At 34.9% G+C, this 12038-nt stretch overlaps 1 protein-coding gene across 1 annotated transcript; it reads right to left on the bottom strand.

The window, feature by feature from the left end:
• Nucleotides 1–919: 919 nt before the first annotated feature.
• On the bottom strand, nt 920–9215 carry LOC116409704 (traf2 and NCK-interacting protein kinase-like). The gene is made up of 16 exons (XM_031898731.1): nt 8842–9215; nt 7994–8029; nt 7768–7803; nt 7594–7629; nt 6185–6214; nt 5829–5894; nt 5596–5652; nt 4937–5062; nt 4312–4422; nt 4009–4099; nt 3639–3769; nt 3258–3312; nt 2854–2932; nt 2030–2196; nt 1175–1592; nt 920–1076 (listed from the first exon to the last, which is right to left on the bottom strand). Exons 5-15 carry the CDS (start codon nt 6194–6196, stop codon nt 1570–1572), a joined length of 918 nt encoding a protein of 305 aa, XP_031754591.1. The 5' UTR covers nt 6197–6214; nt 7594–7629; nt 7768–7803; nt 7994–8029; nt 8842–9215; the 3' UTR covers nt 920–1076; nt 1175–1569.
• Nucleotides 9216–12038: the final 2823 nt, after the last annotated feature.

Genomic DNA, 12038 nt, shown 5'->3' with positions numbered 1-12038 from the left:
AAAGCTTTATACAGGTATGGGATCCCTTATCCGGAAACCCATTATCCAAGAAAATTCCGAATTACAGAAAGGCCATCTCCCATAGACTCCTTTATAAGAAAATAATTCTAATTTTTAAAAATAAATAATATTAAAACAGTACCTTGAACTTGATCCCATCTAAGATATAATTAATCCTTTTTGGAGGCAAAACAATCCTACTGGATTTATTTAATATTTAAATGATTTTTAGCAGACTTAAGTTATGGAGATCCAAATTACGGAAAGAAAGAAAAAACAGAAAAACCCAGGTCTCGAGCATTCTGGACAACAGGTCCCATACCTGTACTATTTACATTTATTTAAGGCATGAAAGCCTCTAGATAAGTACAGGGCTCCCAGTGCAGACACTTTACTGCTCACTTGTTTCATATATCACAGGGGGGGTCCATCCTGCAGCCTCTCCTGCCACTTACTAATTATTACAATTTATTTCCATTTTACTTGGCACAATGCCCTAATGAGAAAATCTGTAAACCTTTCTGTAAATTAAGATACAAATTTCCCCTTGTTATGTTACATTTAGGATTTATTGGTCTTGTGATACAAATACTCCCAGAACTCTGGAGCATTGCTACCACAGACTCTGGCTGTAGAGGGAATGTACTTTATTGTTATTTCCCTGTAAGCAGCACCACCTCAGGGGTCCAAGACACCTGAAAGGGGCAAGTTAATGCTGCCCCCTCTGCTCCCCCCGTGCTTAGCTTTTTCACATCAGAGGGGGGCGAGGGGTGGCTGCATCTCTAGTGCAAAGAGGGCAATAGCACGAGCCAAAATTCCCATTTAACCCTTTAAGTGCCAGCCATAACCCAAAAGGGTTATGGGAGCACTTCAAAGGTTAGACATATATATATAAAGTACAACAGAAATGCAACTGATCTGACTTATTTTACTGCAAACTTTTATTAGAATATATAAAATATTTTTAAAATATTATATATCTTTGAGTTCATCTGCAATCACTTGCTTCTGTCTGTGCTCTTCGGGCTGTTGGACTTCATACAGTTCATCCATTCTAAGATGAAAATGAAGTTCTCCTTTAATGATAAAAACAGATATTAAATCAATGGTCAATATTTATTAGATAGCAATGAAAGTCAACACCCTGTAGATGCCTCACAAATCAACTACTTACATTGTTTTTTCCTGGTAGCATTGCTGTGTTTCATTTTATTTGGGTTACGTCACTGCTAGCTGGGCCTCCCCATCCACCCCTCCAGCTTGCAGAGTGACGCTAGCAATGCCCAACGTTTCAAGCCTCTGATGATGCGCAGGTTACATAGGATGCCATTTTATCATTGTCCGTTTTACATTATATCACCATGTTCTTATAGCTCAGAGTGTTACTGCAACTCACACGTCTTTATTTTCCACCACCTTTGGGTGTCCGTGGAGTTCAAATTGATTTTGCAGCTCTGGGTATATCTGAGGCTCTGAATACTCCTGAGTGTGGGCCAGTATAACTGGTTGCTCTTACTGCTCTGGGTTTTTTGGTTCTTCTTGCACATTCTTATTGGGTGGCTGCTCATTTTAAGATTTACTAGTTTGTAGTTCTATAATAAAAAATGCAGGGTTAAGTTGGTTACTTTTAGATACTTCTTCTCAAAGGACAAAGTATAGTTACAGTAGTGTAATGCTTGGACTTTATTGTTTACTTAAAGAATTCATGTGTTGCTTTATTCATTTTTTGCAAAGTGTACAAAAAGGCACCTTCCAAACAAATAGCAAAATAGTAGTTGTATTAATCCTGAATTGCTATAAATAATAAGCTTACATTTTGCCTGCCAGCATGCAGTTCCATTGCCTATTTGAGCTAAATATCTATAAGGAAAATTAACAGTGATGCCTATTTATGATCAGGGTGGTGCTGCTACTGCAGTGTAATGGAATTGGTATGCCTATATGGCAAAATGAAATGTAGCACATCGCAATCATGTGATAATAATACATTTCCAATATTCGGCAATTCTATCATGATGAATTTCCTTACCTTTCTGAATCTTCATTCTATGTATATGAGCAGTTATCTCCTTTTTTGCCTGAAATGTTTTGTCCCAATTTCTTATAAATTCGCTCCTCAGTAACTCTTTGGCCGTTGGTCTTTCAAACTGATTTTTAGTCAGGCAGCATGCAATGAAACTCTGGAATTCTTTAGACCTAAATAAATAAATTGGATATTTAACATTTCAGATAAGTTGGTTGTTAATTAACTTGAATTAAATTTTTATTCTCCTTATGTAATAAAAAAATCCAAATATAGATTTTATACAAAAGCATTTGAAAAACCATCCACACAAATCCTAGGCACTAAACTTATATTTAAAGGACAAGGAAAGTGACTTTCAAAAGGGGATGAAAATATCTTGTGTGGTGTGTTTGGGGAACCCCTAGTGAATACCATTCTAACCCTCGATTGGCCACAGTGAATGTCCCTTTCCTTCCTTTCCTTATCACAAACTTACAATAACTAACAATACTGGAAAAAGAAAGTGTATCTTAACTGAACTGCCCAGATGGCTTTTACTCCACCAATATAATTTTGCCAGCTCCCATGACATATCCCCTTCTCCCTCCCATTTGCTTCAAGTGAAAATGACTGACTGGCTCTTTTCAGACCACAGATGCTCTTTCAAGTGAATGGGAGGGGGCAGGGGTGCATTTGGGTGCTTTTCTACTGGCTAAAAAAACATGGGCTAGGAAACACTCTGTCCCCATGTGTTTTAGAACCCATCACCCCTGTCCACGTGGAAACATACTGTACAATATTTAGCTTATTGATATAGAAAAACGGTAAATCAGAGTAGTGTCACTCACCAGACATCCGCATTCAGAGTCGGAGGGTCATTGTTTACAATCATTGCCTTTACTTGATCCTTGGGCACGTTGCTGTATGCTAAAGATTGTGAGAAGTAATTATTAGAAAAGACATTTATTGAACATAAACATTCGTTAAGGCTGCAGCACACTGTCGATTTCATATATTGATATTGCAAGCCGTATATAGTATAGATGAAACTGTATGAAAGTGAGTTGGAACAGGAAGCCCAAAGAAGCATTTGGGGATCTAATTCTTAACTTTCTCATCTTATTTTAGCACATTCTTAGCACACATATTCCCAGCTTTCATTGTTATTTATCCCAGCCTGTCCAACACCTCTCAAGCACATGTGCGATGGTTACAGGTTACTCAGAGCAATATATGGTTAAATGATACTTACGTGCTCTTCCTTCTGCCATTTCGATGGCAGTAATTCCCAGAGACCATATGTCGCACTAGAAATTAGAATAAAAGACAAATATTACAACTGATGAATTTAACAGAAGCAATTAAATGTCAGTTTGAGACCAAAGTATAATACTGAACTATTTTATTGTAAATGTTTTCTAAGGGCTGACTGTGGCTTATAAGCAGCTCCACTAATATATAACAGACTTATATTGCGTTATTGTTAAGATAATACAATAGGTTCTATGTGGCACAAATATTATTATTGCTTAGTTTAAAAATAGAAATCAATCATCCTGTTTATATGGGAGCTATAAAATAACTATTTGTCTATAGTTCAGCGAGTAACGTATTCCGCAAAATATTAACTTACCCTGAAGTCATATGGTTCTGTCTGATATTGCTGAGAGAGAATTACTTCAGGGGCCATCCATTTTCGGGTCCCTGCTATACCTCTAAATGCAGCATCTTTGCTGCTTAATTGTACAGCCAGGCCAAGATCAACTAAAAGTTAAATATTGAACACGTAAATTAGAATTTTACATCTGAAAACAAATAAACCAGAAAAAGAAAGCTGGATTATATTGGCTCAGAAAAAAGCTAGTATCTCAGGGGGTGAAGCAGTGCAAATGTATGCAGAGAAATATTATGGGAAATGAGTTTAAAATCCAGCATTCATTCACACATTTCGAGCTAGAATTTTTAGCATCCATTTAATTCATACTCTAATATACTTTACTTACTTATCTTAACCTGCGCCCTGGCTGTCAGCATAATATTCATAGCCTTTAGGTCACGGTGGATTATGCAGGTGTTATGCAAGTACCTCAAGCCCTGAGGGGAAGCAAACACAACTTGTTAAATGTCTCTCAACACATCACATAATATATTTACGTGTAAGACTTGTTTCTCATTGGACGTAATTAGTACAAGTGGTAGCATTCTCTCATAGTTTGTGCTTATGGCATTACTATTACACTGCTACTACTACTTCCAGTGGTTACAAAAACACAATAAGAGACATACATTTTTAAAGCCAGTCATACCTTTAACACCTGCCGACAGAGGTACTGTATCCAGTGTTCTGGAAGGGTCCTGGCAACTTGCTGGTTAATAAGGTCCCTAATGGAACCCCCTTCGCAAAGCTCCATGACACACTAGAGTACAAAGAATTGTAAGATGTAAGACTCATATTCATTAACCTTATAGTTTTATTGGAAAGAGTTCAAAGGAACTGTGGGGATAATACAAGTTGTAACCGAAAGAACAATACTAATGTCAATAGACTTCATGTCAAAATCACAGCTCTCCTACTTTAGAATTTTACTGAAATATATAAAGCCTACTTATATGTAGGAACTAACAACTGCAATATCCCATAATACTAATAATTTACTCTATGAGTCCAATTGTCAAACTGTAATGCATAATGATTTACTTGTTTGCCATCAAAATGTTGGTTTCTTAAATGACAATTGTATTACAATTTGTGTGACTTATTCTTTATTATCCCTGTTATAATTTACTTTTAGAAATTTGTTTAGAAAAACAATTCACACATTTCCTTTTTTTTTACTCTAAATATGAGTAATGAATGATATACTCTTATAGGTGCAAATGAGTGCAAATTTTGTACTTCACACATAAACCTAAGATTGAATGGATTCCTACCCATAATCTGTTATCCAGTGATGGCTCTGTGACATGGAGCATGGCGCCGTACAGCTGGACAATGTTCTTTTGTCCGCCACATTTCCACAATAGATTTATCTCATTAAGTTCAATGTTTTCCTTTTCCTGGTTCAAAATAACAAAAAAGTCAGTGTATATTACAAGGCAAAAATAAACAGTGTTATTTGCATGTATACTTAAAAAATACCTGCTGTGAATATTACTGAACAATGTTAAAACCTAAATCCAGTGGCGTAATTACGACTGGCTGCCCCCCTGCAAAAAAAAAAATCTTCAGAGGGGTCCGGCACGCACCATTACTGCATTCACAGGGAAACCTTGCAACCATGCAGACTGCTGTATCATAGTTACACCACTGCCAGTGTCAGTCTATTCATGAACATAATGCAATGTGCAACATTTGGATGCAAAGTCTTTACCCACAGTGTAACTGTATGTGCTGCTAGGCCGCTCCCACCTTACCATGCCCAGGATGCACAAATAAGAACACAAATTGTATTTGGTAAATAGTACACAAGTTGTACCACATATTTCTCCCCTGTATTAGAGTTCCAATAGCATTAGTGTCCCATTCACTTGCTGCTAGTCAGGTGTGGCACTTGTGTTTGTAACTGAGCTTTGCAAAATAGAGTTGTTACCTTTTTGACATTGACCACTTTTATGGCGAGATCTTTGTCACTTCCTAGATATCGCCCCTGTGTAACAGACAGAGAAAAAGTGTCATTCATTTCAACTTTATTATGAAAGTACAAAAAGGGTGGGAGATTCATGTATAAGCATAGAAATCACTAAATAAGTACCCAAGTACCCACTGTTCATGTTTTGTATTTAACACCCCGCAGCATTTAATGAGATAGTTCCTTGAGATTACCTTATATACTTGTCCGAATCCTCCTTTTCCAATTGGTTCCATACATTCAAATATTCCAGATGGATCCTAAAAATAAAGATTACAATTTCATGACAAATTCCTTCCAACTAAAAATGGAATATTCACATATCATATTCACAGCAGATGTGAGGCATAGTTTGGGCAGTTTTTGGTTAACAGTTCAACAAAATGTAGTGTGTCTTCATGTACTGTATTTGCCTTTATTAAGCTGAGGATTAATTAGAGTCAAATAATTGGAATTTATAAGGAAATATCTGCCTTTATAGCTTCTAAACACAATATCTATTGGAAGCTAAAGGGTTTCTATATTTGTTCTTATGTCACTTTCTACTTACGTGATCAATCATTTCAATTGCTGGTCTGTCCTAAAAAAAAAACATACAAGATGTTAAGAATAGAAATATAAAAAGTAATGAATATAATTAAACTGATCACTAGTCAGGCCTGGATTTGTGGGTAGGCTACAAAAGCCCAAGCCTAGGGTGCAAAAATTGGGGGCAGCAAACTGCAAGTAGTGGGTGAGTGAGTAGGGGAGGAGGGGGTGCAAGTGGCGTGGGGGGCCTAGGGGTAAATCTTTAAATATGCCCCAAAAACAATAGTAGTTAAAATTATCACATAAATAAGTGTTAATTAACTGGCTATATTTCAGATATGTCAGTGCGCTTACTGCTTAGAAGGATCCCATATGGTAGGGTTTTAACAAAAACATTAGGAAATCTACCCAAGGCAGTTACTGCGATTGTTACAGAAAGGGAAAAAGAGAAAAAACGTGGGTGCAAGTCCTCTCTGGGTTTACAATTGACAATACAAAGTGGATTCCAGGTCCATCTTATAGTAAATACATTAAGGAAGAATTTATGGGGAAAACGGGTCATTTACTTCTAGAAGCGCAACCACTTTCATTAAAGGTACTTGTATAAAAACGTGCTTCTTGCACTTCTGTATAGTTGTGATCAGTGCAACATTCATTCTTGATGCAGGGGAACCCTGTAGTTACCACCACCAGACCAGGCAGTAGCTTTAGGGTTCCCTTCATGCCCAGTGTCAATAGGAAAAGCACACTTGTGCCTGACGGATCTGGTGCTGCATTACTCATGCGACAAATACCAGAAATGAGGGCAGATGGACTTGCAATTGCGTTGGATTTGTTATGAAATTCACTCTGAGTTGTGCTAACTTTGGCAAATTGGGTGCAATTGTGATAGGTACAGTGCAATTGTGCCAAAGATGCCGCCTCCTTGCAACAACAATGACTCTCTGTAAAAAAAAATGCTGCATTGTGGGGGGAAAACCTGGCGATTGTGCTGGAAATTGCACTTTAACTCACTGAGTCTGCAGATGTATCTGTGCCCTCAATTCTCATGGTGTTTATAGATTTGTGTAAAAATGAAAATATTACGCTTATGGGCTTATTTATCGGTTTTCGAGTTTGTGAATAAGAGAGTTTATTTCGACTTCCATTTTCCATTTTAAAAAAACTCAAATGTTTGGTTATTCATTAAAAAATCAGAATATGAAAAACTTGTTTCAATAGAAACTCGAAAAACTGAAAATATTTCTTGAATTTGCCAGGGACAACTCCCTTTGCCTTTTACATAAGCTCGCAAGCTTTTAGATGCTGAAGTTTTACATTTGAGTTTTTTTGCACTTGATGAATATCGAATATTTGAGTTTTTGATCCATAATTGGAATATTGGGAGTTTTGGTGCAAACAAATTTAAAGGTTGATAAATCACCGCCTTACCTGTTCCACAGGTTCTTCAATATTTTCAGTGGGATTCTAAAAATAAAGGTTAGAAATTAGTGACAAAATTATTATAAATCAGAATGGAATTTTTCCCAGCAAATGGGCTTAAGATGCACCTATCATATTCAGAAGAAATTTGAGTTTTTGATACATAATTTAAATATTCCTTACCTGTTCCGGAGGTTTTGCAAGATTTTCACAGGGATTCTGAAAAAAAAACAAATTATAAATTAGTGACAAATTTATTATAAATCAGAATCGAATTTTTCCCAGCAAATGGGTTTAAGGTGCAGCTATAATATTCTGAAGATATTTGAGTTTTTGATTAATAATTGGAATATTTGGAGTTTTAGTGCAAACAAATTTGAATTTGAACTTTGATAAATCACTGCCTTACCTGTTCCGGAGGTTTTTCTAGATTTTCTATGGGAATCTAAAAATAAAGATTATAAATTTATTATAAACCAGAATGGAATTTTTCCCAGCAAATGGGCTTCAGTTGCAGCTATAATATTCTGAAGATATTTGAGTTTTTGATTAATAATTGGAATATTGGGAGTTTTAGTGCAAACAAATTTGAATTTGAACTTTGATAAATCACTGCCTTACCTGTTCCGGAGTTTTTTCTAGATTTTCTATGGGAATCTAAAAATAAAGATTATAAATTTATTATAAACCAGAATGGAATTTTTCCCAGCAAATGGGCTTAAGGTGCAGCTATAATATTCTGAAGATATTTGAGTTTTTGATTAATAATTGGAATATTGGGAGTTTTAGTGCAAACAAATTTGAATTTGAACTTTGATAAATCACTGCCTTACCTGTTCCGGAGTTTTTTCTAGATTTTCTATGGGAATCTAAAAATAAAGATTATAAATTTATTATAAACCAGAATGGAATTTTTCCCAGCAAATGGGCTTATGGTGCGCCTATCATATTCTGAAGAAATTTGAGTTTTTGATGTATAATTGAAATATTGGGAGTTTAAGTGCAAACAAATATGAATTTGAACTTTGATAAATCACTGCCTTACCTGTTCCGGAGTTTTTTCTAGATTTTCTATGGGAATCTAAAAATAAAGATTATAAATTTATTATAAACCAGAATGGAATTTTTCCCAGCAAATGGGCTTATGGTGCGCCTATCATATTCTGAAGAAATTTGAGTTTTTGATGTATAATTGAAATATTGGGAGTTTAAGTGCAAACAAATATGACTTTGAACTTTGATAAATCACTGCCTTACCTGTTCCGGAGTTTTTTCTAGATTTTCTATGGGAATCTAAAAATAAAGATTATACATTTATTATAAACCAGAATGGAATTTTTCCCAGCAAATGGGCTTAAGGTGCAGCTATAATATTCTGAAGATATTTGAGTTGTTGATTAATAATTGGAATATTAGGAGTTTTAGTGCAAACAAATTTGAATTTGAACTTTGATAAATCACTGCCTTACCTGTTCCGGAGGTTTTTCAAGATTTTCTATGGGAATCTAAAAATAAAGATTATACATTTATTATAAACCAGAATGGAATTTTTCCCAGCAAATGGGCTTAAGGTGCAGCTATAATATTCTGAAGATATTTGAGTTGTTGATTAATAATTGGAATATTAGGAGTTTTAGTGCAAACAAATTTGAATTTAAACTTTGATAAATCACTGCCTTACCTGTTCCGGAGGTTTTTCAAGATTTTCATTAAAAATCTAAAAATAAAGATGATAAAGTTATTATAAACCAGAATGGATTTTTTCCCAGCAAATGGGCTTAAGGTGCACCTGTCAGATGGGGAATTTTGGGGAAAAGCTGCAAATAAGTGGTGCTGTTGTTCATATTTAAACTATAACAGATTTGGTAGCAGCTTGGAAATTCATTTCATTGGTAAAGGTATGGAATCTGTTATCCAGAATGCTCAGGACCTGGGGTTTTCCGGATAAGGGATCTTTCAGTGATTTGGATCTCTATAACTGAAGTCCACTACAAAATAATTTAAATATTAAATAAACTCCATAGGATTGTTTGGCCACCAATAAGGATTAATTATATCTTAGTTGGGAGCAAGTGCAGGTACTGTTTTATTATTACAGAGAAAAGGGAATCATTTAACCATTAAATAAACCCAATAGGGCTGTTCTGCCCCCAATAAGGGGTAATTATATCTTAGTTGGGATCAAGTACAGGTACTGTTTTATTATTACAGAGAAAAGGGAATCATTTAACCATTAAATAAACCCAATAGAGCTGTTCTGCCCCCAATAAGGGGTAATTATATCTTAGTTGGGATCAAGTACAGGTACTGTTTTATTATTACAGAGAAAAGGGAACCATTTAACCATTAAATAAACCCAATAGGGCTGTTCTGCCCCCAATAAGGGGTAATTATATCTTAGTTGGGATCAAGTACAGGTACTGTTTTATTATTACAGAGAAAAGGGAATCATTTAACCATTAAATAAACCCAATAGGGCTGTTCTGCCCCCAACAAGGGGTAATTATATCTTAGATGGGATCAAGTACAAGGTTCTGTTTTATAATTACAGTAGAAAAGGAAATGATTTTCAAAAATTAGAATTATTTGCTTATAATGGAGTCTATGGGAGACGTCCTTTCTGTAATTCGGATATTTCTGGATAGCGGGTTTCTGGATAAGGGATCATTACATTATTGAAATGTGTGCTGTTATATTATGTAAAGATTGGAAACTAAAGGGCTAATATGTTTGTTTCTACGTCACTTCTTACTCACATAATTGATTTCTTCAACTGGTTTCTCCTAAAGAAAAGAAGATTTTAGTTAGAGTCACGGCACTAACAAATATCTTATGAAATAGGAAGAGTTTGTAGAAGAAATAGAAATGGCACAGAGACTACAATTGATTACAACTGATAATGTAAATGGAGTGGGTTCAAGTTCCACGTCACAGTAAATACATTAAGGAAAACAGAATTTACATGTTGGACACAGATGATTTGTTTAATAACATTTCAAAGTGAAAAAATGACACTTACTTTTTTACCACATCGGCAAAAAAGATTTAAAAATCGCCGTAGAAGTTTTGAAGCCATTCTAGTTTAGATTTCTCTAAACTTTTGTGCAATAAAACAAGAGAGAAAAAAATTAATCGTCTTTCTACAAAATTCTATTTTTAACAGCTCAAAATGCAAACTGTATAGAGAAGAAATGCTGAGCTCTCATTGAATAGAGAATTAGGAAATGAAAACAACTTTACAACAAAAAAGGGGTGAAAATGTCAAATAAAATAAAAGATTAGGATTAGCAAACCAAGGCCGCAATAAGCAGATAATAAGCAATGGTAACTAACTATGCCCAGTATCCCAGTTATAGTATTAGTAGGCCAAACTACTGCAATTTAACCTGCATAACTGTCTTACTAATCATCAAAAAAAAAACAGAAATACAAAAATGTTTTTTTAATGCTGAACAATGAATATTAATTATTCCTATTAATTATTCATTAATTATTCCTATTAATAAAGGCTAATACAGTCCCAGTACTACTGCTAAACGATCTACTCACCTGTCCTGACTTCAAAACAACTGACTGATTGCTGGCTGAGCAACAGTACATCCTTCAGAGACAAGTGATGTCACAATGGTCTTGGGGTTACAGAGCCTTGTGACATCACAGTGAGGAGTCAACAGAAATGGCTTTGAACAAACAGCTGCCTTGTGGCTTGTTTTCAGTTTAATAATAAAACCTGGATAGCTGTCAATGTATACATGAAATATATTTATATGTATAGGATCTTTTATCTGAAATGCTTTGGAACTGGGATTTAAATTGGAATTATTTACTTAAAATGAATCCTATGAAAAATGGCCTTTGTTAATTTGGATCTTTCTGGAAACGGGTCACTGTATTTAAATGTGTGTGTGAAACTCAATAATAAAACTTATATATACATAACCCATTATCTATAAATCTCCAAATTATGGGAAGGCCATCTCACATTGAACAAATAATTAAAATTTTTAAAAAGATTTCCTTTTTCTCTGTAATAATAAAACAGTACCTGTACTTGATCCCAACTAAGATATAATTACCAATTATTGGGGGCAGAACAGCCCTATTGGGTTTATTTAATGGTTAAATGATTCCTTTTTCTCTGTAATAATAAAACAGTACCTTGTACTTGATCCCAACTAAGATATAGTTACCCCTTATTGGGGGCAGAACAGTCCTATTGGGTTTATTTAATGGTTAAATGATTCCCTTTTCTCTGTAATAATAAAACAGTACCTGTACTTGATCCCAACTAATATATAATTACCCCTTATTGGGGGCAGAACAGCCCTATTGGGTTTATTTAATGGTTAAATGATTCCCTTTTCTCTGTAATAATAAAACAGTACCTGTACTTGATCCCAACTAAGATATAATTACTCCTTATTGGGGGCAGAACAGCCCTATTGGGTTTATTT

The sequence above is a fragment of the Xenopus tropicalis genome, chromosome 3 (genome assembly GCF_000004195.4).
Source record: "Xenopus tropicalis strain Nigerian chromosome 3, UCB_Xtro_10.0, whole genome shotgun sequence".
Lineage (NCBI taxonomy): Eukaryota > Metazoa > Chordata > Amphibia > Anura > Pipidae > Xenopus > Xenopus tropicalis.
This window is presented reverse-complemented; position numbering and strand designations above follow the sequence as displayed.